Source organism: Lactuca sativa, chromosome 3, assembly GCF_002870075.4.
Source record: "Lactuca sativa cultivar Salinas chromosome 3, Lsat_Salinas_v11, whole genome shotgun sequence".
In the NCBI taxonomy this organism is placed as follows: Eukaryota; Viridiplantae; Streptophyta; class Magnoliopsida; order Asterales; family Asteraceae; genus Lactuca; species Lactuca sativa.
This window is the reverse complement of record NC_056625.2, coordinates 308,348,494-308,375,942: the sequence shown is the minus strand read 5'-3', so window position 1 is coordinate 308,375,942 and position 27,449 is coordinate 308,348,494. Positions and strand designations below refer to the sequence as shown.

General features: G+C 35.7%; 1 protein-coding gene and 1 long non-coding RNA gene across 5 annotated transcripts; one reads left to right on the top strand and one right to left on the bottom strand.

Moving 5' to 3' along the window:
• Nucleotides 1-16,996: 16,996 nt before the first annotated feature.
• LOC111880835 (uncharacterized) lies at nt 16,997-19,457 on the top strand. 3 transcript variants are annotated; one of them, XR_006189961.2, is made up of 4 exons: nt 16,997-17,303; nt 18,227-18,355; nt 18,496-18,556; nt 19,270-19,457. It is a non-coding gene; the product is annotated as an uncharacterized LOC111880835 (long non-coding RNA). The 3 variants fall into 3 exon arrangements; XR_006189959.2 differs by lacking the exon at nt 18,496-18,556; XR_006189960.2 differs by lacking the exon at nt 18,496-18,556 and having other exon boundaries at nt 18,227-18,360.
• A 2,325-nt stretch (nt 19,458-21,782) lies between these two features.
• LOC111880807 (flap endonuclease GEN-like 1) lies at nt 21,783-26,023 on the bottom strand. 2 transcript variants are annotated; one of them, XM_023877246.3, is made up of 8 exons: nt 25,679-26,023; nt 25,255-25,428; nt 24,806-24,976; nt 24,375-24,556; nt 23,810-24,050; nt 23,362-23,497; nt 22,402-22,868; nt 21,783-22,174 (listed from the first exon to the last, which is right to left on the bottom strand). In XM_023877246.3, exons 1-8 carry the CDS (start codon nt 25,871-25,873, stop codon nt 21,938-21,940), a joined length of 1,803 nt encoding a protein of 600 aa, XP_023733014.1. In that variant the 5' UTR covers nt 25,874-26,023; the 3' UTR covers nt 21,783-21,937. The 2 variants fall into 2 exon arrangements, with proteins under 2 accessions (XP_023733014.1, XP_023733007.1); XM_023877239.3 differs by having other exon boundaries at nt 22,402-22,874; nt 25,679-26,021.
• Between the last annotated feature and the right edge of the window lie 1,426 nt (nt 26,024-27,449).

The window sequence follows — 27,449 nt, the reverse complement described above, 5'->3', positions numbered from 1 at the left end:
ACTTCATAAGGACCATCAATGATTGAATTTCAACAAAGATGTCACTAATGAATCTCTTACAGCCACATTGTCTTCTTTGCAATTTAACCAACTGCAACATACTCTAAGTATGTTAAATCCACTATGGTGTATTATCTGGTACTCTTCCAAGCTAATATATCATCATTCAGTAAAAGCACGTATTCCAACTGCAAACGGAATTGCCTTTATCAGTATGGAACTTAGCATCAATGTAACTCTTACACTGATCTCTTCCATATTATCAATATCATTTCTTCTGTCCTCCAAGGACACTTAAGAATGTTCTTGATCTTTATTCGTTGATTCTCACCAAATTGATCTAATCCAACTTGTCATGCACAAGGCATACGAGTCATCAGATTTGGTACATGTTATGGCATATATGATTGATCCCATAGCAGAAGCATGTAGGACACAAATCATTTGATTTAGCTTAATAGTAGAACCAGGACATTATCATTGCTCAATGGCATGCCATATTGTAATAATCCTAAACTCCTTTTCGAGTTTCCTTAACATTCCATGTACTTTGGCTTAATCCAATGAATCACTTTGATCTATCTCCATAGATCCTTATTATGCACGTGTCTTGTATCTCCCATGTATATCATAGCGAAACAGTTCTCATACCAAGCCAAGATTTTACACCTGCTAAGTTAGAATATAGTTTCCTATAAATCATACATTATCTATGTACAATACAAAGGTGACTGTAGTGCTCCCACTAGCACTGAAATATATATGGCTTATCTGTGTTTCTCGAAATTCAAACTCCTTGAACTTTTCTCATTGAAACAAAGATTCCAATTACTCCCACTAGCTTTGACATATATATGGCTTAGCTTTATTTCTTGAAATTCAAACTCCTTGAACTTTCTCATTGAAATAATGATCCCACTTGCGAGATGCTTATTTCGGTCATAAATGAACTTATTAAGCTTACACATCCTTCAAAACCTATCTTGGTTTAATTATGTGTTCGTTCCTATCCATGATTGTCTCTACTTGAAGATCCACTTGCACCTAAGGGTTAAGGTTAAGTGCTAGGTCTACCAAATAACAACATACATGGTTTGAATCTCGCTTTCCAATTCCTATTTCTATGTTGTTGCCTTTAGGGCCTACCATAGCTTCCGATAGTCGGTACACTCTGATTGCTATCTACCAGTGACTCAAATACCTTAGCAATATACACTCTTATATAACTAGGTCCATGACGTCTTCTATCAGATCTATAAGGAAAATGGAAATATGTCAGTTTCCTTAATAGCTCTTTCAATTCCAAATTGAATGCTATGTCCAACTTTAGGCTCTTCGTTGGTTGACTCTTGAATCTTGTCAAGATCAATGTGGCTCCCACTAGCCCTTTTGGAAATCAGCTCCCTCTCTTGGAAGACTGCCCTTTGAGAAGCCAATGCCTTGAGTTTGATATTTATATAGCAAGATGTTGGTTTTGAGAAGCCAATGCCTTGAGTTGGATATTTCGGGGGTTAAAGTATAAGTTTGGGATTTATTTTGTAAAGGTTTTAGAAGACCGGGGGATATTTGGTAAGTATTAGACCTGATCTGAAAGGATTTATGAAAACGGGGGCTAAAGAGTAAATTATGGACCTCATTTGACAATAATTGTTGAGGGAAGGGCCACTTAGTAAAATATGGGACATAATTTGAAAGGGATATTCAAGGTCAAGGTTTAAATGGTAACTATGGGGGTTTATTTTGAAAGAAAAGGGGAAGGTAGGGACTAAAGATGGTATTATGGAGAGTAGTTAAGGGGACCAGGTATATAAACCGATCACCCATTCTGGAACCCTAACCCTAGCGGCTCTCAACAGCCTCCATCTCTCCACCTTATTGATGGGTTTTGAGCATTCTAACACTCCTAAGTGTACATGCAACCCTAAATACCTTGGATCTATGTTTTCTCTATTATACATGCAAAATATGAACATCCAAGGTATTATCCTAATCTAGCATACAAAATAATGAATATAACAAGATAGAATAAATACCTCTTTCATGTAGAAAGTCTTCATGAAGCTTGAGTGCCAAGTGCCTCAAGTGTGACACCTCAAATGGTTCACACAACACCAAATACACTTAGAATAACTTGAGAGAATTCTACACTTCATGAAATCGGCTAGCCCTTTTGGTCAAGAATAAGATGCATATATAGTTAGGGTTACACCATGTAAACCCTAATTGACATGGCCTTTCATTTCCATGATCCATGGGTACAAAAACACCATGGAGCATCCATGAAGCATCATATGGGTTTTAACCCAACTAGATAATCCATGGAGCAATAGCCCACTATATAAGTATAGATGATTTACACAATCAATCCATATATTTAATTAGTCTTCTTTTGATCACTTAATTAATCCTAGATTAATTCTTGATCAATACTAATTAAATAATCTTATTATTCTTATTATTAATATACTAGAACTTATAATATATTAATAACCATAAGTGTCTTATTTCTCTCATTTAGTCTATCCAAGTGCATGATGCCATGCAACCCAAATGGACCATGCCGGGTCGGGTCAAGTCTTACCAATTATAGTTATGGACTTAGACATTAATCCAACACTTAAATCCCCTCCGACCGGCGCCGCCACCATGCCATTCCGATCAACTAGCGGTTGCCAAGAGAACGCCGAACCTCCGCCATTCTTCTTCTCTCCTTCTTTAATCGCCATGTGAAGATCGTACGCCTCCCGTTAATCCGACATAGAAGCACCATCGCCACAGTCGGAAACCGTCGGGATGACGTCGTGTTACTATTCCTGTCGTGGTCGAGGACGAGATGTTGTCCTTCATTCGGGACCACTGTCGTTGCTGCCGACGTAAGCTGAAGCTGACGAGCCAACGTCGTGGCAGCAAGAAGTCGAAAGAGCGTCTACGGACGTCGTTGTTGTTGTTCCGGTGGGTGTCGCCACCTCCTTCCCCCTCTTCCCTGTCGTCATTCACTCCATCAGTACCGCCAAGCATGTGTGCCACCACTGATGTGGATTGTTGCCAGGCGTGATGACCACCAATGGCGTCGCCATTGCTGCCGTTGCCAACCGTCACCAGGAGGGTGGTTGGATCCGCTTGCAAGTAAGAAATCGTGTGGGTGTTCATTTTGTTGTAGTGTGTGTTATGTGTGTAACTTGCTTGGCTAGAAAACCTATAATAGCCACCACCACCACCTTGAGGTGGTGGCTGCTGCCATCTACCACCACTGGCCACCACAAGGTGGGTGGGTGTGTGTGATTGGTTTAGTTGTGTGTGTATGTTAATTGAGGATTGTATTGTAAATTTTAACAAAGTCGGAATAATGAAAGAAACTCAAAACCACCACCGTATGGTGGTGGCTGCCGCCATCGGTCGTCGTGTCGGGTAGCGGTGTGCTTTGCCTTATTGTGTTTGATTCAGTTGGGGTGCTTGAAACCCTAATGGGCCTAGGAAACCCTATTAAGGACTTGTTCTTGGGCCTATTGGGCTATGAATGGGTTGGAAACCCTAATTTTGGATATATGGGCTTTGGATCAATCGGGACCCGCACTAAAATCGTTTATTAAATTAAAATATTAATTAATAACCATTTGCAATTAACCTAAGGCCATGTGGGACTTAATGGATTAAGTCCTTGATAGGGTAAGTGAGAAAAACTTAACCCTAATCGTCATTTTATGTGAAACCCTAATTTCACTTGGATTTATTGTTGGGCCTTTCTTTTGGGCCTTGATGATTGGGTTATTAACAGGCCATCCCAGATCTAGCAAATGGGCTGGAATAATAATGGGCTTTTTAGGTAAGGCCCATATGAGGAGTTGGGCCCAATTTGGAAAATTAGGCCATTGATGGGCCATAGTTTGGTCCTTTATGATTATGTGGTATTGGGCCATTAGAATACCAAATGTTGGACTGGAATTTTGGTTGGGCCTTAGAATAAGACCATATAGAGGTATGGGCCCAATTTGGAAAATCGGGCCATATGTTGGGCTTTGAGCCATAGTTGGACTTTTGGGCCTATGGATTAGGCCTTGGGCTTGAACAAAGCCAAGCATGGAGTAATGTAGTAATGACCCCAAGTATGTACTTATGGTTATGTAGTGGAACCCAATTATTAATTAGGTGATGTTTTGATATTGACAGTTCGGGAAGTTGTCATCGGATTGTGTCTACGAGACTTCAGCAATGTGAGGTGAGCAAGGTTGTAAAAACCGTTCGGCGGTCGACTGACGATAAACGATTAATCGGACTAGGCAGGGATTAATCGGGGACCCTTAATTATTAATAAAATTATTAAAAAAATTAATATTCCCTAAAAAACTAAGTATTTGAAAACTTAAAATTTTAAAAATTTAAAATTTTGATATTTTTAGTTTAATAATTTAAATTTTGCAAGCTTAAAATTTTGAAAATTTAAAATTTTGGTGTAATAATTGAAAATTAAAATTTTTTGAATTTAAAAAAAAAAATTCCCGCCTATGACCGCCAAGGCCGACTTTGACTGATTTTGACCAAATTCCGCCAAGCACCCTAATCGTAATCGGTTTAAGGCCGCCAAGCGATTAATTGCTGATTAATCGGCCGCCAAGGCCGATTTCTGCAACACTGGAGGTGAGTTACCTTCCAATAGAAGTGGATCTAAGGCACCAATGCCGACCCACTAGTAGTTGATCATAATTGAGATGATTGTCTTTGTGATAGTTGTATGGTTTGCTATTACTAGATGTGTTATATGTGCCAGTATGTTATGTTCTATGTGATAGTGGTAGGAGGAGGGGAATAGTCCCCCGATCGGTTGTTGGAAAGTTGGGTTTCCAAATATCCTATCAGCACAAAGGGGTTCGCTTCAGGAAGAGGGAAAGTTGGGTTTCCGATACCTTGGATCATCAGGATTTTGTCAAGTTGGAAAAGTGGCATGTAGGATAGACCTTTGAAAAGGTTCGGTTGGGATTCACATCACCTTTCACGTTTCGCAATTGCGAAAGTGCATCATGGATCAGGAGGCAGTAGTATCGTTGGATGACATTCAGGTCGATGAGCACTTGAATTTTGTTGAGAAGGGTGAAGGTTCTACGGAAAAAGGAGGTACCTTTGGTAAAGGTATAGTGGAAGCACCAAAGAGGGTCCGAGTGGACGTTGGAGCCGGAGGCAGAGATGCGGGAGCACTATCCGAAGTTGTTCACTGCAGCGGACTTCGATGACGAAGTCTAGTTCAAGTGGGGGAGAATTGTAATGCCCCGATTCTCAAAGTATTTATTTATGGTTAATTTCCGTGATTTCAAGGTCTACTTGACGAGTTGGGTGCCCTGACTCGTCAAGTAGCAGCGGGTTGGTCCACGTGTTTAAGTGACCTACTCATCGAGTCCAAGAAGGGACTCGACGAGTAGGGATCATTAGCCTCCTTTGGCCTCCTTGTAGTCCCTTGAGAGCTCAGCAAACCCTTATACATGTGTGAGTGCTCCATTTGTGTGTTTTAAGCTTTGGAAGAGGATTCTTGGTGGGAAGAGCTTGAAGAACAAGTGACCAGAAGCAAGGAATGTGTGGGAATCAGAAATCTACCTCAGTTAGCATCAATTGAAGGTATCAAGTCGTTATCTTGACCTCATTTCCTTCTAGATCTCATTTGGGTGAAGATTAGGGATTTTCTAGCATATTATGAAGCCATTTATGGGTATGAGCTCAGATCTGAAGTTGTAACTTCATATCTGAACTCTCTTTGGTCTCTAAGTCCATAAAGCTCTCAGCTTTGGCAAGTATGAACTCCTCCTTAAGTGTAAAACTTAATTGCAAGCTTGGTTTTGTCATTATAATACTTTAGATCCTTGCATGCACGTAAAGTTTGCAACTTTACGTGATAAACATGCCTTAGGAAGTTGGATCTGCAATATGGAACCTTAAGATGGCTTAATAAGCATCTGTTTGGATATGGACTGAAGGGACTCGGCGAGTTGCATGGTCAACTCGGCGAGTCCGATGAAGATTGTTGTGGACTCGGCGAGTTAGTAGGGTGACTCAGCAAGTCAGTTAGGGTTTTCCCGACTTTTGGCACACATGAACTCGGCGAGTTGCAAGGAAACTCAACGAGTCGGCCAAGGAGTTTTCGACTGGATGGGTTTTCGTTCAGGAGTTTGCAGTTGAGAGTTTATGGGCGCAAACATCAGGGAACTCAACGAGTCACTCAAGTGACTCGGCGAGTTGACGAGTTATGCAAGGAACTCGACGGGTGGCTAGTTGTACTCGACGAGTTGAGGTCAACATGGACTGTTGACCTTGACCATTGACTTGGACTTGGACAAGGTTTGACTAGTTGACTTCTGGGGCATTTTGGGAAAATTGGAAACTTATGAATATGGTTCTATGGTGAATATAGGTGGTGGAGTTTATCGCGGTGATCCGAGAGTTGAGCTTATCATTTCGAGTCCACAGTGGAGAGGTGAGTAACCTCACTATACTAAGGGGTCTAAGGAACTAATGTCGGCCCATTGGATATGATATACTAGCAATTGTTAGTATGTTGAGTATGAGTCAGTGTTGCATATTAGTTGTTATGCCAGTAGGGTAGATCTGTAGGACTACTTGTAGTATTGTGTGATCATATGTATGTGCATTAGTTGTGTTATATGTCGACATATTATGTGGGATGGCTTGAGGTGATACTGCTCCGTCTGGTAACCAACAAACCCAGGAGCATATGAGATACGAGTTGAGGGAGACTCGTACTGTGGGCTCGATGGCAATCCAGATGTGAGCTATGGGCCGCGAAGGCAATCCAGACACATACTGTGGGCCCAGGGGTAATCCAGTCTGTAAAGTTGTGGACCCAGTATATGTTGTTATATGTATATGTGTTATGTGCAGTGTATCGGTATTTTAGGGGAACTGTTGGGTCAATATTATGGTTTATACTTTGCTTTTCTAGGAAATTGTATTTTTATGTAATATCTTATGTGTTTACGGTCAGGTTTATGGCCAAGGGGGTGTTTACGGCCCATATTCTCATGTGTGTGTGTGTGTGTGTGTGTGTATATATATATATATATATATATATATATATATATATATATATATAAGGGTGAGGGGTGTGAGGAAAAGGATGATGAACACTAAAGGAGCTTAAGTGTGTGCATTTGAAGGTGTTCTAGAGAGAGAGAAAAGAAAGTGTGTGTTAGTGTGTATGAATCTTGTATCCGGATCTTCATTCATAATCATATCATACAAGATTCATCATATTCTTCTTCTCCTTCTCTTCTATTTGATCTGACATCATCCGTTTGATTGGGATTCCGCACCATCAAACGGATCTGATTGATACACAAGCAGATTAGGGACTTACAATTGGTATCAGAGTTTGGTTTGTATCACTCATCTTTGTCAGATCTGGAGCCGATTTGATCTTATTTTGGAAAGATTCTTGCGTTTTTGGATAGATCTCGGAAAATTAAGGGGGGCTTGTTCTTCGCGTTTTTCCTAAAAACGAGTTTTTGATCGAGTTTTGGAGCAAAAAGGGTGGAAAAAACGCTGTTTTTCGTCAAGAACAACGATTTCTGAAGAGTTTACGGTCTTTGAAGGGTTTAAGGTCCGGATTTTACGGCCGGAAACGTGTCGCCGGAGTTTACAGCCGGAAACGGGTCGCTGGAGTTTGCGGCCTCGGCTCGGTGGACAGTGGATTGCGGCTCGGCTCGGAGGCTTGCGGATCGAACGTGTGCGGCTTGGCTCAGCAGCAAGCTTCGCATCAGGGCTTCATTAAAAAGTAAGACGCGATTTTGAGGGTGCTGGGTTTCGAACCCGCAACGTCGAGCTCACAAACCAAACGCCTTACCATCTCGGCTAGCAAAGCACTTGTGATTTCCTTCCGATATTTTAAACTTAACCTCTCCATGTCGCACCACTTTCGCATATTTAACACTTTTTACCCCAAAAATCAATTTCTTTCATTTTTAAATTTCTTTTTTAACCAAAGAATTTTAATTTTTATTTTTTGACTTTTATTTTTGACTTTTTACTTCAAATTGTGACTTTGACTTTAAAGTTTGACCTTAGACTTTAAACTTTGACATTCTCGTTTGACTTTTAAATTTTCAAATTTAGCTTTTCGGTTTGACTTTTGAGTTTGACGTTTTAAATTTGGCTTTTGAGGTTGACTTTTGAGTTTTTAGTTAAAGGGCATATTTAAAAAAAATGAGTTCTTCAAACGTTCCAGTTACTAAAGTTTCATGTACTCCATCTTGTGAAACTACGATTAAATTTCTTCGGGACCAAATTGATTTATTAAAAAGAGAAGTTGAAGACCTGAGATATGAAAGATATCAACTCAGGAAAGGACAGAAACCCCTTAAGGCTGAATTAGAAACAAAAATAAAGGATTTTAGAAGAATTCAGGCAGAGTACAGTGAGAAATGTGAACTGTACAATTATGTTAAAAGGCAAAATGATGCGCTGACTGCCGAGCTTGATACATTGAAGAAAAGATTTGATTCTGCAAACTTTGCTTTTCAAAAATTTGATGGATCAAGCGAGGTAGTTGCCAACATGATCGATCATTGCATGGATTTCAAACAAAATCAGTCAAAGGGTTTAGGATATGATAGTGTACCTCCTCCTTATAATCATACATATCAGTATCAACCCCTATCCAAAGAGGAGATTGCCAACGAACCATTTATGGTTTATGGCAAGTCATCTGGTTTCGTTTCAGGCGGATTTATTAATGTTGAAAGTACCAACGTTTCTACTTCCCCTGCAGATCAATCCTTAGACCAGTCAAAGCTCAAAGTTGAAGGATCTGTTTCTGATAACAAAACTGAGCCTGAACCTGATGTTTATGTTTCCAATGAACAACCTTCTGTTTCTGATAATAAAGTTGATGATACATCTTGTGATGCCTTTGATGCTTTTGCATTGGATCATGTTGAGTTAAATTTTTTTGACATATTTGATTATTTGTTTGAAAATACTGATGTTCCTGTTTCTAGCACATCTACTTCATATGCAGGTAAAGTAGCAGAAGATGAGAACAATGAGAACACCACTGAACAAACCAACATCTCCTTGAGCTCTGAATCTGTTGCTTCGAACTCATCTGCTTCTGATCAACCTGCCGTTGAGAAATACAGGCCACCAATTCCAACGCAACAGAGTTCTTGTTGCAAGTATGCATATGGGAACAACAAGAGACAAGGCAAGGATACGCCACCAGGGGCAGAAAGAAACAACTTCATAGTGAATAAAAAGACATGTTTTCACTGTGGAACACCTGGACACATTGCCAGAAATTGTACAAAACGCACATACGTTCCCTACTATGCACAAGGCTGGTAGAACGCGCCAAGAGGGAGATACTTCAAAAGAAACCCCTCGAGATCATGATCAGACATTGACGACTGGAATGCCAAGAAGGCCAAGAATTCAACTCCCAAGGTGAAGAATCAAACTTCAAAGGACAGGAATTAGAATCCCAAGGGCAAAAAGGGAATGTCGGCCAAGAAGCCAAATCCAAGAGATGCTCATGTGAAGCCAAAATCAAAGTCGTCTCAACGGCCGACATCAAGATCAAAAGCAAGTACTAAGCCACCCATCAGATCGAAAAAGAAATGGGTTAAACCCAACTACAAATGGGTTCCAAAGGCTCACTCTCCCAAATCTTCTAACGATTCTAATATTTCTACATCTTCTGTTTGTGATAAGTAGGACATGTCATGGGAGAGAGTACCATGCAAAGATGACAAAGGTCGACCCAGTTTCAAAATGGAATGGGTTCCAAAGACCAACTGATCCTGCTCTGTGCTGGAGCAGCTATGGAGGCATATCATCAGACTTTGGTTTGTTGGTAGTGGCTATTCCAGACACATGATAGGAGGCATCTCTCAACTGTACAACACTCAGAACATTGTTTGGGAGTATGTGTCCTTTACGGAAAAGGAAGAAAGGAAGAGATCACAAACTGTGTTAGTGCTTAATGACATGAATAATTTTCGGATCTGTTCTGAGATTATGCGTGCTGTTCTCAGACCTTCTGGATGCAAATTCAATCGGTGACTTACAATTTGCGTTTTCTTCTCTATACTCCTGATTTTATCTTATTCTGATTCGCTTCGAAGACAAATTTTTGTTTTAGGATAGTTTAAATTTGCGCATTTACTTTCGTTTCTCTCCTATGCACAAATTTAGGGGGAGAAATAAAAACAAAACAAAAATTAGAAAATCTTTAAAAAAAATCCAAAAACATTAGAAAATCAGAAAATCAAAAAAATATGGTAGTTATGAAATGTGCTTGAGGGAGATGTTTTGGGAAGTGATATGATCATGTGATAACAGGCAACTTGAGTCTGCGTAACGTACCCAAAGTTGAAGGGTCTTTTCTCTGGTTTGATGCGTCGGTAGGCACGAAAGATTCTAAATGGACATGACTAGGCAGAGCTGAACTTAGGAAATCTATAGACTTGACAAATCTTGACCTAGTTAGATCCGTTAAGTCTGACAATACGACGCTTTGATAGGTTGAGCAGGGAGATATATATGGGAATCTACTCGTCACATTAAATGAACCCGTATCTGGAACCGTGGTTTAACTTTTCCTTGATGTGCGGATTCTGTCCTTAATTCCGGTATTAATGGGGCGACTAGTAAATTCCGATGAATTAGGTCTGTAGAAAATTATTTTCTTTCTTACTATCTATCAGTCATATGTTACACCCTTTGCGTGATTGGAAGAGATCCGACCTGGACTGCAATATATGAAAATCTATTTCTCTGCATATTAAATCTATGAAATTCTTCTTGTTTGTTAGCCATATGTTGTCTCCTTTACGTGACTAACAATCCGACCTGGTACACAACATATGCATCCTTCTACTTCTCAATCCCTCTAAAACTATAAGTGATAATAATCTGAATCTATCTTCTCTCCTAATGATTGTCTGCTCACCCGATGTAAGGAGTATTTTGGAAGTCTTTGATTACTGGGGCATATCAGGAAGCGGGAAACATGTTCCAGTACAATTAAAATTGAACACTCAAAGATTGTCTATAGATCTCGCTGCTTAATTTAGGTGGACAACAATATCCCTGGTCGTCGTTAGATGAATGGTCGTTAAGATATAGTATCTAAGAAATTTGGATCAGATATAATATCTAGGATCTTAGGATCACTTTGTCTTACAATTATTAGTATGTCCTAAAAAACTGTCACAATTTTTCGTGTTTAAGTGGACAACAATATCGGCGATCGACCAAACAAAGACGTGAAGATAGAAGGTACCGACAAGCGGATAAAAGCTATCTAAAAACTTTGATCCCAAATCATTCTTAAAGTTAGATATCATTTTATTTTTGTTAAATTTGTTCATAGTTTCTTCTAATTTAAATATTAGGGGAGAATTAAAAATAAAAAATATAAAAAAAAACAAACAAAAATCAGAAATTAAAAAAAATCCAAAAATAGTGTTATTTATGTTTTATTTCTTGTTCAAGAAAATCAAAAAAATCCAAAAATATTTTTGTTTCTGTGCTAAGTTTTCTTTTAGTTTTGTTTTGTCTTGAAAAGTGATTTCAGGTATAAATAAGACTCATGAAGTTTGTGTTGAAGATTTCTGAGCCAAGGCTTCATCCGTGAGCATCGAAGAATTCGCATTCGAAGGAGCAAGAAATGAAGATTATTCTTTCGACATTCAATCCGTCAACCCCAGAAGAAAGGTCAAGCTGACTTGAAGATTATGTGACGGATTGCATTGAAGCCTCCTCAATCAGTCTACTGCTATCTTTGTACCTGCTGAAGTGATCTAGAAGTTCAGTTCTCTCTGATGTTCTCTCTGAAGATTCTCAAGCTGAAAGCGCTATCTTTCAAGAATCAGTATCAAGCCTCCTCACCCGACGTGCGTTTAAAGCCAAATTCTGAAGAAAAGCCCAACCGCTCAATATGAAGTCATTCATTAAAGATTCATCAAGTTCATCTTGAAGCTGTGAAGAATTTGAAGATTAATGCTGAAGCCAAGTTCCCAATGAAGGTTAACAAGAAAAGCCAGCTACTTTTTAGGGGGAGTTTGTTGGGTCATTTAAGAAAAGAAAAGAAAGCTATAAACCAAGGGGGTATTGTTGGGTCAATATTATGGTTTATACTTTGCTTTTCTAGGAAATTGTATTTTTATGTAATATCTTATGTGTTAACGGTCAGGTTTATGGCCAAGGGGGTTGTAACACCCAAAATTAGGAAGGCCAAGAAAGGAAAGAAAACCCTAACTCAAAGGGTCAACTCGTCGAGTCCAGGGAGGAACTCGGTGAGTCTGAGCGGGTTCCGGGTCAAGGAGTAAGTGACCGACTCGGCGAGTCGGCTAAGGGGACTTGGCGAGTCTGTTCTGAACGAGGAAAACCCTAAATCTGGGACTTGGAGCCTATTTAAATGCCTCATTCTCTTCCTTAGGGTTCCTTCACACCTCTTCTCATCCAGAACATCGAACCCTAGCCGCCATATTCGTTTTTGAGCAAAGATCTAGCCTTGGAGTTGTGATTTGAAGCTTGGAAGAGAAGGAAGTTCATAGTGGTGCAAGAGGAAGCCTTGGATCCAGAGTTGGTGTGGCTTTTCAGAGCATTTGAAGGTAAGAAGTCATTACCTTCACTCCTTTGCTCTTAGTTTCCTTTTTGTCATGAGATTTGGGGCTTTTATGCCATGTTCTAGAGCCAATTGGAGTTAGAAGTCCAGATCTGAAGTTTCTACTTCAGATCTAAGTGTATTCTGGCCTAGAGAGTCATAAAGCATCAGCCTTTGGGTTGGTTGTTAAGCCTCTTTGTCTTAAACCCGAGTTTAGAGTGTTTTGGGCCTAGATCTCCTTAGCTACACGTAAATTTTGCACCTTTACGTGAGGGATAGGCTTTGGAAGTATGGATCTATGATTTGGAGCCCCTGCATGGCTCGAAGAGCCACTGAATGGATTAAGCTCTGGAGCGACTCGGCGAGTCACATGGGTGGACTCGGCGAGTTGGATGAAGTTGGGTAGGAACTCGGCGAGTTGGAAGAACAACTCGGCGAGTCTGTTGAAGATATCCTTGGACACGGTGAGTCTGTTCTTGGACTCGGCGAGTCAAGTCGCGAAACCCCAAACCCTTCGAGTTAAGACTCAGATCAGTGAGTTGAGTGGGGACTCGGTGAGTTAGACAGGTCAGGACTCGAAAATCGGTGGACTCGGCGAGTCATGGACTGACTCGGTGAGTCGAGTCGTGAATGGAAGGACTCTGAGCATATGAACTCGGCGAGTCAGTAGGCAGAATCGGCGAGTAGGGTTGACCTGGAAGGTTGACTTTGACCAGGACTTTGACTTTGACCAGAGTTGACTTAGTTGACTTTCGGGGGACAGTTAGACTAAGTGTTGCATTGATATTGGTAGCTCGGGGAGCTAGTGGAGCAGGAGTTCAGAGAGTTGCCGGGTAGCAGCTAGAGGGGTTATCAACAAGTTCAGCAAGTGCAGGTGAGTTTCCCTTTATGTGAATGGGTCTAAGGCCACAATGCCGACCCATGTAGTTATGAGTAGAAGACCGGAGGTTAGCCCTAGGCACAGTATGCTAGTATGATATTCAGGACGAGGTCTAATGATAGCGGACGGGTGCCCAAGGAATGGGTTATGTGATAGTTTATACTTGTTGTCTGTGTGATACTTGTATGTACCTGGTAGGGAGGTGAGTGTGGGCAAGGTCCCGTATCTCACCAATAGCAGAGTGTGGATGGAGTTCCACATCTCATTAGCAGCAGATCAGGGGTGAGGCCCAAGTTAGGGAAAGAGTGAGTGTGGGCTGGGCCCGTATCTCACTATCAATCGGAGCGTGGACGGGGTTCCATGACTCATCAGTAGCAGGACAAGGGCGAGGCCCAGGATAGGCGAGGCCTTAGGACATGATCTATTAGTATATGTTTAGTTTATGTGTTGTGATATGTTTATGTGCTATTATATGTTAGCGAGCGAGGACCTGCGACAGGCGAGGCCTAAGTGAAACATATATGTATCCGAGCAGGGGTCGAACCCAGGCGAGGCCTGGAGCGGTGGGGCCGTTGTAGCGGGTGAGGCCCGAGGTAGGGGCGAGGCCCAGAATAGCGGGCGTGGCCCAGTATGTGTAGTATGTGGTTATGCGTGGTATGTGGTAGGTTGGGGAACTCACTAAGCTTCATGCTTACGGTTTTCAGTTTTGGTTTCAGGTACTTCCGGTAGCGGAGGGAAGAGCTCGGAGTGATCGCATGGCACACACCATAGATTAGACAGCCTGGGAATGTTTTACTCTGATAATGAACATATGTTTTGGAAATTAATACTCTGATTATGTCTTGGATTGATGATTATGCTTTAAGTAATGTTTTATTAAAGAAATTTTTAGTCTTAAATTTTGGGACGTTACAGGGGTGTTTACGGCCATAAACCCTGTTTACGGCCCATATTCTCATGTATATATAGGGGTGAGGGGTGTGAGGAAAAGGATGATGAACACTAAAGGAGCTTAAGTGTGTGCATTTGAAGGTGTTCTAGAGAGAGAGAAAAGAAAGTGTGTGTTAGTGTGTATGAATCTTGTATCCGGATCTTCATTCATAATCATATCATACAAGATTCATCATATTCTTCTTCTTCCTCTCTTCTATTTGATCTGACATCATCCGTTTGATTGGGATTCCGCACCATCAAACGGATCTGATTGATACACAAGCAGATTAGGGACTTACAGGAACTCACTAAGCTTTCGGGCTTACATTTTCAGTTTATTGTTTCAGGTACATCAGGGGATCGCGGCAAGGCTAAGGCATGACCGTACACTTTGTCGATTGATGATTATGATTTCTGGGAACTCTGATATTTAAACTATTTTGAATACAAATTGTAATGACTGAATGGTTTGATTTAAAAAAGTTTTAAATTGGCTCGAATTTTATGGATGTTGCACTCATAAGGGACATAAAAGAGGGGAGAAAGGAGATGAAGAGAATATTGAATATATGAATTATGAAGGAAGATAAAGAAGAACACATACCAACATTGGCAGGAATAGTCCAGGGAGTTGTGGTCCAAATTGTAAGGGAAAATTTGGGAAGAAATTCATCAAGTAATCCACCTTTAGTTGGAGTAGTTAGTAATTTGAAAATTTTACGGCGTAGAAGGTCCATTGTAGAAATGTAAACCAAATCATGAATTGGTTTACTTATTAATCAAAAGTCTATCTATAACAGAACAACCCTGAAGAATGTCCCATTGTTGGCATCATCACCAATGGAAGCGGTGTTCCCTAACACCCTAAGTTTAGTTTCATCACCATCATCCAGTTTAGATACATACTCAGCTATCTGATCCCACTCCCCCATGTTCCAAGCAGCATTAGCATCATGAGGCCAGGGCAAAATGGCAAACATCATCCTAAAAGAAAGCAAAGATGCTTAAGACTTGAGAGTAGAGACATATAAATTATTAATAGTCCATGCTATTTCTAATCAAGCAGCTGGCTCATCAGGTGTCCATTAATCCTTACATAGATTTAGATAAATGTACCTACTTCTCAATGGAAATGGATCTACTTCGAGTTTGTTTGTGTGATTTTATCCTCGGTGTGATTTCACAGTCACCTTTGATTAGGATTAGGTGGTTTAATGGTGATGAGATAGATTAAAGTTGAAGACTTCTGGCATCCTAGTAACCAGGATCAATCTCGGTCGTTGGAGGATTTTAGAGTTCACATCTTCACATTGATTGATGATCAGTGACCATGAAAACTGAATCAATTGTGGATCCATATCTGAAACAGAGTGATGAAGACATATGTATGTGTGTGTGTGTGTGAGAGAGAGAGAGAGAGAAAAAATGAGAGAGAGAGAGAGAGAGAGATCTGATGAGGAATGGTAATCTTTCACATTTGATTTTCCTCGATCTATCGACACAATCACTGTGAGAACCAGGCGATCAATAGGGGATGAGGCGACAACATCAGAAGGCGAGATGATGCCAGGAGGCTAGAGATTTCTGCATGAATGATGAGACTATGCAATTGAATCCAACCAGTGAAAATGAGAGCTAAATCGAATGGATTATGTTTTAAATCGGAGTTCCATCGTAACAATTTTAATGGTGAAGAGCAACATCATGATTAGTTCATAAAGGATTTAGAATCACAACAATAAATAACATATCAATTAATCTAGATTAATTCATGAATCAATAAACAATTTTGAAAGAAAATGTGATTATGATGAGAAACACAATTGACAGATTAAATTGATTAAGAATAACAATTAACAGATGAACACGGTCGAGAATTAGAAGCGCAGTTAACAAATGATATGAATCGTAGATGATATTATGTTTGGGCTTGATCAAATCGACTATGAATGAGAGATTTCCCGATCGGTCTCTCGTCGATGTTTTCACCGGCAGAAGCGACACCTCCCAATGGTGGAACGGTGAAGAATGGAGATGTATGTGTGATATATATATATATATATATATATATATATATATATATATATATATATAGAGAGAGAGAGAGAGAGAGAAATAATATATGTGAGTAAAAAAGAGAAACTGACCTTTTTATTAATTAATTAAATTGATTATTAGGATATTATATATTTTATGCCCAATATACCCCTCTCATTATTTTGAACAATTCTAGTATACCATTAAAATAATTGATATTTACGATTATGCCACTTTTGATCTAAGTCGTTAAAAGTTTTGATCTATCGTTCCACCTTTAGTTCTTGGGTTCTCGGGAAACTATAAGTTCTCAAATGATCATTCCTTATATATATATATATATATATATATATATATATATATAGAGAGAGAGAGAGAGAGGAAGGATCATCTGAGAACTCAAAGTTTCCCGAGAACCAAACAAAGGCCGTTAGATCAAAATAATTGAAGGTTAGGATGATTTATGGCATTTTTGTAGATAACTAGGGGAAAAAAGAGGCAGGGGCATTTTATTTCACATGAATTGGGGGCATTTTAGAGATAACCTAATGTCAAGCCCTTTCCCTTCCCCCGTTCTCTCTCTATCTCATCATCTCACCTCTCTCCTACCTTCATCCCACCTCCAACCATTAACACTCGCCAATGTCCAGCTCATCGATGATGAATCGAAGAAACAACAAACCGACAGTGTGATTTGGATTTACAGATCGATTATATTCCTTTCATGTCGTCTCAATCGTCTAATCCCTTAAGAATTGAAGAAGAAGAAGCTTCGGAAAATTTCTCCATCGTCTTCTCACAATGCTTTCGTCATTAATGCTATTTTGTTTCTGTTATCGTCAACTGGTAATTCTAATCCCTCCTCGAATTATCTCGTTTGTGATTCAACAGATCCTTTAGCTTTTTGTCATTGCAACTCCTGATTATCATTGTATACTGTTACTCGGATCTCCGGCAAACTATGGAGGAATCATCAGAAAACAAATCGAACATATCACCCGATTCGTCTTCATCCGTGGCTGATTTCGACGTATTTGAGAAAGTCAAGCCATTTGTCGGTGATTCTGTCGTTGAATGGGTCGAATACGCTATTCAACAGGCGGTGATTACACAAAAAACCATAGCGGAAACCCTAGAATCAACAATATCTCTCACCAAATTGCCAATCTTAAAGAATTCACTAATTAATCTTTTGACCTTAGTTTTATCATCGTCTTCAAAACTAGTTCCACTTTGATGAACTTCATTTTCTAGAGAGGCCATAGTGACAAGTGATAAATTAAGATTCTCATTCTCGGTTGATTGTATTGGAGTAATAATAGCATGATTCACATTACTCCCTAAAACAACATTTTCTTCTTCCAAAGGACGTGTGTTTATGAAGGATTAAAACCGAGGGTAGAGAATAGTCCACTGAAAAGCCTATGTTAACAGTCATAGGGAATACTAAATCATTACAATTCACGTGATTTTTGGAAATGTCCCATGTTGGATGGTCCACTTTGACAATACTAGGAACAACATTATTGGAAACATCAAGATGTTTAGAGTGCAAGGATTTTATATTGTTGACTATAGCATGAGGAGGAACACTGGGAATAACAGGAAACAATAGTTTGTTGATATTTTTATTGTTTGGTTTATAATTGGCCTGCTGAATAGGTACTCTACTTTTAAATAAATGATATGATTCTTTTTTTTTTAATTATTCGATATAGATACATTAGTGCTTGTGCTCAAATTTCAAAACCTTTTTGCACATTTTGTAGGTTGATATGATTGTTGTTATAGATGGAAGGAGAATAATGGGTCTTGGTGATCTAGGAGTTCAGGGTATTGGAATTGCAATTGGGAAGTTGGATTTATATGTTGCTGCAGCTGGAATAAATCCTCAGAGAGTAATGTTTGCACATTATCCATCTCACAAAATATATATATATATATATATATATATATATATATATATATATATATATATATATATATATAATTTCGCACTTGCAAACATATATCTTTTTCCTTTTTTTCATTGTAATAGGTTCTTCCTATCATGATTAATGTTGGAACCAACAATTAAAACCTTCTAGAAAATCCCTTGTGTAACTTTTTTTCTTCTCTTCTTGATTTTTTTTCGAACCTTATTAAGTAAATTACATGTGATTCACATGTAAATCACATGTGATACACATGTAATTCACATATGAATTACATGTGAATCATGTGATTCACATGTAAATCACATGTTATTCACATATGAATTACATGTGATTCACATGTAAATCACATAATATTCACATGTAAATCACATTTTATTCACATATGAATCATATGTAAATCATAAATGAATTAGATGTGATTCACATGTTATTCACATATGAATCACATGTAATTCATATATGAATTAGATTTGATTCACATGTAATTCACATATGAATTACATGTGATTCATATGTAAATCACATATGAATTACATGTGATTCACATGTAAATCACATATGTATTATATGTGATTCACATGTAATTCATATATTAATCACACGTAATTCACAAGTGAATCACATATCAATTACATGTGATTCACATGTAAATCATAAGTGAATCACATATGAATTATGTCTATATGCACACATGTATTTTGTGTAAGTGTTCTTCGTTAATTATTTTTTAAAATTTTCTTATGAATTTCACATTTAAATCTTAAAAGATACAATCACATGTGAATATCACATTATATAATTACATGTGAATCTTACATGATATATACATATGCGTATTCTTGCATTAATCAAAAAAAATTTTTATTTTCCTATAGATTTTGAAGAATTTTTGGAAAATATTGAAGAGGTGAAAAGTGATAAATTGAAGAAAATATGGAAATGTTGATATGAAGAAATGATAACACTGTGAATCTTTGAATTTTTTTTTATATTTTATTTTGTATCGAATAAAATAATTGTATTATGTTTATAGATTGATTAATAAAAATGAGATTTTTTATAATTTACTTACAAATATTATAGTATAAGAAAAATGCATATATGCATTTGAAAAAATATGCATATATGCACCTAAAACATTGATTTTTTTGTTAAAAAAAAATGCAGTTTTGAAAAAAAAAATTGCACATTTTTATAAAAATTGTAGTTTTTTTTTTTTTTTTTTTTGAAAAAATGCAGTTTTTCTGAAAAAAAAAATGCAGTTTTTTTGGAAAAAAAAAATATAGTTTTTTAAAAAAAAAATCATCTTTTTAGAAATTCATGTTTTTTGAAAAAAAATTAAAAGATCTCAATTTTTTTAAAAAAATCAAAAATTATTTTTTTTTAAAAATAAATCCGAAAATTTGAGGTATTTTGTTAATTTTTAGACATTTATATAAATATATTAAATAACACAAAAAATTAAACATTAAATGAGATTGGTAAGATGACGATCATGTCCTTAACGAATTAATATTGATCCAACGCTCTACTTTTAGTTTTCGAGTTCTCGGGAAACTTTGAGTTCTCAACCGATCTCAACCCTATATATATATATATATATATATATATATATATATATATATATATATATATATATATATATATATATATATATATATATATATATATATATTAATGGAAGATCTAAATTTGAAATTGATTATTTATTTTTTGTTATTAAACACAAAATTTGAATTGAAGTATACTACGAATAAAAGAAAATTAATTAATATTAGTCAATTAGGTGTATTTCCTACGTCAATAATTTTTTTTATGTACGTGAATAATTAATTAATACATTAAACTCTATAACAAAAACTATAATATTAAAAGCTTTATTTTGTACTTTATGGAAAGCCCTCCAAGCCACAATTAGGTTATGTTGGCGTATACAAATAACTTTCATGGTTTTTTAGTTTGTTATAGGTAACAAATTAAAAATTAATTTATAAGTTAACTTTTTAAAAAATCTATTATTATGACTGTTTTGAGTTTTTTATTTATTTCTTTCAAATATACTTTATTAGTTAATAAAAAAATACGCAATCGTCTATAAGTACTTTTATGTCATTTATATATTTTAACTAGCTTATCAGCTAGTTTACCGACCGTCATATTTTTATCAACTAGCTACTTTCATCTATCATCCAGTCTGTCAAACATAATCTAGTACCATACATTTTGTAACACGAGTTTCTTTTAAATTTATGTCCTTTCTATATATTTTAGGTTAATGTCATAAATGGTCGACGAATTATAATATTTTAACAAAATACTATTGTTTAAAAAAATACATCATCTAAACTATAAGCAACATGGACTTTGTATTCGGAACATGGACGTTGTATTCAGAAAAATACCGGTGTATTAATAGTATTTTATAGAAAAATAGAAGAAATAGTTGGCATTCGTAGAAAATGGGAAGATGATGTTGCGAAATTGACGATTGCATGACATGCAAAAGTGACAAAACAAACATACAATAATATAAAATTGAGACCACAAATTTATTTCACTCAACCATTTATATCGGTACTTGATCAATTAAATCAATTAAAAGAAAAAAGTTAAAAAAAATACCTTTTTTTTATTTATAAGGATAAAAGGTAAGGATAGTATCTTCATTTATGATTAACCATTTAAAAGGTACTCATTTACACTTCTCATACAACCACCACCTAAACAACCATTTAGCCCTTACGCCTTAACAAACTTTTCATCAACAACAAATCTAAATCATTATAGTAGCCTAAATGACCATTTTGCTCATACAAAAACATTTGACTGTTAGTCAAACAGTTCGTAGTTGTGATACTTCTTTATATCTTGTTTCAGATTTCAATATGAACATGAAAACGATATTCCTAATTTGCCCTTCAATTTTGTAAGAATATGATAAATAGTTGTTTCACTATTGTTTTTCGTCACTAGTTTTGATCCTTTCTAATTTTGTAAGGTGGCCTCTTTTGTCATATCCAATTATGTCCACAAAAATTTCCTATTGTCACTATAAAGGGGTATTTTAGGTATCTTATCAACAATCAATCAAATATTTGTAATAAAATAAAACACTGTTATATAAATAAACATTTAACCAATGTCATTGTCACATTATTGAGTAATTGGTTACCACAATTTCGGGCGTGTTAGTGAGTTAGTCAACAAGCTTTTATATTTCAATTTTGAGTTTTTCTTCGGATGTCTTTTTTAGTAATTTTACACCTTTCAAACTCTTACTTCTAACAAACGATTCTATACAAATAAAAGCTACAACATTCAACTACCAGCTTCAAGCAATTTTTGCCAAAAGGAATCTAAAAAAACACATTTTGTTGCATAAATTGAGTAAAATAAAATGAAACATCTTTTGCATAAACAAACATTTAAGCTTTACAAGATGAAACACACGATACTAAACCATAAAGGGTAAACTAGGAATTTCACTACCGAGTAACACAAAACAAACTATGCACATACAAATCCACCTACATTTTCACAAAACTAGTCAAAAAGCAAGCGACGCCTTGCAGATTTTGAGAAATTACCCCTTGTAACATTCCTTTTCACTGTAGTAGAAGAATCATTGTCTTTCAACTTCTCCATAGATTCACCTTTAGATGAACGATAAAATTCTTTTATACTAAGTTGAACACTTCTTGATGATGGTGATAATGATTTCTCGGGTGTTGATGTAGATTTTGCTCTACCTTTTTTCTTCGATTTTGATTCTTTTAACTCCTGAAAGTTTTTCCAACAATAAATAAGTAAATGTTAGAGAAAATTGTACAAAATGGTAATGTAGTTTGCACTTTTTACAAATATAAGCAAAAAAATTTTTTTTTTTTTCTTTTTCTACTCATAATAGCAATTTACTTACATGTAATGGTAAAAGTACATTGCTATTTCCCACAATCTTCATTAAATTTGAAGACAAATATACTAAATAGAAAAGGAAAAATTCTCACCTTTTGTTGTATAAATTGATTAACCTTTTGCGGATATGCAGCCATAACAAGATCCATATTTTCATCAGTCATCACACACTCATTATCAATATCAACACAAACATTATTAACCGATTCATCAATGTCATCATCATCATCATCATCATCATCATCATCATCATATTCTTGAACTTGAGAATCTTCCAAAGGTGTTGTAGGGATATGAGTGTTGACTATTTGACCATGTTTTGTCCAAGTGACCACATACAACATATGACCCAATCTTGTCTTTGTTCTTTGAATGAAGTCAAACTCGTATTGTCCATGTAATAATCCGGTTTCTTGATTTTTGGCTTTATTTCTCAAGAAAATGGTGGACAAAAGTGGAAAGAGTTTTTGTCGTGTAAAAGAGGGTTCCCAATTTAGCTTATAACCTATATAATCAATCAGCATTTCCGTGTTTGGATTTTTCCATGATATAAATGGTTCTGCATCTATCCAAAAAAAAAAAAGTGTTAGGAGTGGATATAAAGTATAAAGAAATGTTAAATGCAAGAAATAGCAACGTACTTCGATCGATTTGTTTATTATAGCATCATACTTTTATTTTTCTTTTCCTATCAAAAGATTCTAATTAATAAATTCTATACCCAATATAGCCAAATCATTAATGTTTTTTTTTTGTAATTTTCCCCTTACAAATCTTAACAAAGTATTTATAGGGAATTAAGGTAAAAGTTAGAAGCAAGCACATTTTGTTAATGGAGATCCCTACTTCTCAAAGTGTAGGAACTATCTTTCATGTACTTTCATCTTTTTACTTATCAACACATTGTACTTTGAAAAACCTACCTAATTATAGCATCAAAAATTGTTTTTTATTCAAACGACATTGCAATAATTAAGTAGATTTTACAAAGTAAAATGTTACAATAAACAGAAAAAATGACATTGAAAAAATATTGATGTTTTGGAAGTTACCAGTGAAATTGGTGTGGTTGTTGCTTAAATACATTTGAATGATTGCATTATTTGGAAAGTTTGGCTCTGAGGCGATTTTATTGCATACTCTCATTTTCCAAGCTTCATTCTTCTTTTGTTCCTTTTCTTTCTTATCCTATATAATATATCACTCAAAAAAAAATCAGAATCAGATAATCAGTTGATTAAAGTTATTCATTGTTATGTAACTTTTACATAATGCAAGAAATATTAGAGAGCAATATACTTTTTATTTTTCTGATTTGTTTATTTTGGCATCCTACTTTCATTTCTCAACATTTCACTGCTATAAATGGATAGATTTTTCAAAGTTTAATGCTCTAATAAGAAAAACATTAAAAATAGAAAGAATTGAAAGTAGGATGCTAGATACTGAAAATAACTTTAGTTTTACTACTATAAATGGAATGATTTTCAAAATAAATACCTGATGACATGATAAGCAATCACATTTAAATCCAATCGGTTTTTGCACACAACCTTTGTGATTATTACTTGAACTGCAAACTTCACAAGAATCTTTAAGATGAGATCTCTTGCTTCCAGGATGCCCACATAATGAACAATGAGATAACTTTATTTTCGTTGAGTTTTCATCTAAATTAATGACGGAATCGCCCTTGTACCCCATCATAGAAAGCATGTCTCCACTTCCTAATGCACATAACCTACGTAAACATCCATCATGGGTAAAATAGTCAAATAACATGCACCATATATGCAAGTTGATCTTATTGAGTTGTTTGGGCTTTTGGTGTTACAAATAAGGATAATTACAGAAAAAAAAACATTATATTTTGGGCAATTTTGTAGTTTAACCACTTATATCAAAATGGTTAATTTGGAAAAACGTCTGAAACTTTTATGGTTTGATTGAAAGGATAAAAACAATATTGAATAAACCACAAAACTACCTAAAATATGATTAATGTTTTTTTTTTGTAATTTGGTTTTAAAAATATGTGAAATGATGAAGAAAAAATGATTCAAACCTATCTAAAACCTCATCTTCATTGAAAGATTTGACAAATGAAAGTGCAGTTTCGATTCCAATCCCTTGGACTCCTTTGGAATCATGATCATTTCCAACCAAAAGACCAATTGCTATTAAATGTTTTCTCTTTAATCCTAATCCACCTTCAATATCTGACATCTCATAACACTCAAATGGCTCCTGCATAAATATATATATATATATATATATATATATATATATATATATATATATCCATATGTCATATTATAAATCTAATTCAAAACAAGTTTTTCTTCTTCTAAATAAATCAAAGGATTTCTTTGACTTTTTACCAAATATCTCCAGATTTGATTAAAAACCAAAAAGATATACAATATATATATATATATATATATATATATATATATATATATATATATATATGTATGTATGTATATATATAGGTACCTGTGAATTGGGGTTGATGTGCTTAATAACACATTTGGCGCCAAATAGAAAAGCATCACTATCAGAAGTAATACAAGCATCAACACGACCTTCTCTATTTAATTGTGCACAAAGTCCTTCAGCTTCACCACTTGCTTTCAAAACAGGGATTCCAAAAAGTTCAAGCAACTCCTATTACAGATATTTGAGTTTTTATAAATATATTTAGAATCAAAGCATATGTAAAGTATAGAGGGTGAGGGAACTTTTTGGGCTTGATGTTAGTTTTGTAAATATGTGAAATAGACAAGGACCTTTTAGTCATTTTGCACCCATAAAAACTTGGAAACAATGATAAGTAACCATTTGTTGCACATAATTTATATATTGATGATATAAGACATGTTTATTATTTTGAGTGTTCCCTCACTTGGAATTTTATAGACATGTAATCAAATAAAGATACTAACCACACATTCTTGAACGCATTTTGAGAACTTTTTATTTCTCTCAACAGAAGTACCATTTGATATTGGTAAGCTTGCAGGATCAATACCAGATGCTTGAAAGAATCTCATAATTCTTGCATGAGACTTCAATGGTGATGGGGTTCCATCTGCCACAAACACCGGAAAAGCACCAAACTGCAAAGTAAAAACCCAATTAAAATATTACATAAATACCCTTGCTTTATCGAAATCAGAACTCTCAAACCCTCAACCCATCAAAAACCATCATTCCATCTTCATATCACATTTTCACTTCCAAAACTCACATTCAAACACCCTCTTGAACCAATGTGATCAAACAAATCGGTAAATTTTAAGTTTCAATCAGAATATTTCAGAAAAAAGAAATGACTTGAATGAGAATGTGAGGGATTACTTGTATTACCTTGGAAAGCAGATTGATAGTTCGGAAGAATGTGAGTCTGAGATGAGGGTTTCGAGTGTGTACTTTAATTGCTGTTTCATGTTGAACAATCCAATACGATAGATCAATGGCTACCCTTTTGTTTCTTAGAAAATCGAACCCTTCTGTTCGCGCGTAGGGTTTAAGTATATCCCAGAAATTCCCGCCAACACCCATTTTTTCTTGAAATTAACAAAACGAAAGTAAGATTATTTGTGATTTAGTTGACATTTTGGTGGGGGTTTTTTGAAGCGAGTTGAGGAAGAACAGATGAGGAGACATTGAACGGAACAAAACAATCGTTTTGCTATTTCTTCACTTTGATTTGATCTTTGATGATTTTGTTTGTTAGGGTCTGGGCTGATTTGCATTCTAAAGGACCCAACAATTGGGTGTTTCGGACTTTCAGTTGTGGGTTACGGAAGTCCATATAAGACCACAAGCATTCACATTTGGAACTTTCCACATCCTTGTTTACAAAAATACTCACATTATTTCAAATCTTGCATCAAATTAGTATTTTTAATATATATAATCTTTATTAACTTTTTAAACATTTTGGACTAGTAATACAAATAAATATAAAGATAAAATTAATAATACTTGTTTCTCTCAATTAATTCTTCAGTTTTTTCATGACTAGATTTTTTTACTATGAAACAATATTTTTTTCTTCCTCTCGATCAGGCCTCGAGCTTCTTCAACCTTGTCATCTTCTTTGTTAAGGTCAACGTAGCAACATGCATCCAACGATGTCATATACATAATCACTAGGTGTGAGACTCATGCATTATATGAGTTTATTTAAAAGAAAATTTAATTATGAAATTCTAAACATTTGAAAAGTTTAAATTTATAAGAAAAGTTAAAAAAAAAAACTATTGAATTGTTAAAATGAAAGTGTTTTTTCTCTTTTAAATTTAAGCAAATAATTTAGATAAATAAAAAAAAAACTAATGATTTTTAATTTATTAATTTTGAAATTATAAAGAAAATACATTAGTTAAATTGATATGCATTTATTTTTACATTAAAAATACTATATTAAATTTAATAAAATGGAAAAACTATAAAATGACATGTGGAAAAAATAAAATAAAAATAATAAGAAAAAATCATGTCTCATAATGCATTAGAATATGACAAGTGACAAAATCATTTTTATATATTATGGAGGATTCACTACTAGTTACTTTGTCATTTTGATGTTTGGAATTCCTTTTAATTTATAAACCCATATAATTCCAATAGGTTTACAACTCACTGTAGATCAACGAGGCTCTATGTCACGATCAAGATTCTAGACTCTTCCGGAGTACTCAAGAAAATGGGAGAACTTACAAGTATAACACATTAGAGCCTGGAACGTCCTAGATTTCTCTAGGACATCAAAGAATGATTTAGAACATTTCATGAAGACTTGTAAATATATGTAACTTGGTAGAATATTCTAGATTAGTCAAGGATATAGGACTAATGTAGTAATATCTAGAAACTTCCCAAGAGGGGGAAGGACAAGTATAAATAGGGAGGAGCTCATTTGCTCCAAACCATTGGAAGTTCTCTTGTATTCTCTTGTGCTCTCTAATAGAAGTCTTCTTTCGTTTGTAGAAACTTCGAAGCCTTTATTCTCTTGCTTACTTAGTCGTTTATACATCCAAAGGAAGCGTCGTAGCCTGACTTAGTCGAAGTTACACTAAGTGGCACACGGTGATTGTGTTGTCCCGTGACACGTGGTATCAGAGCTAGGTTC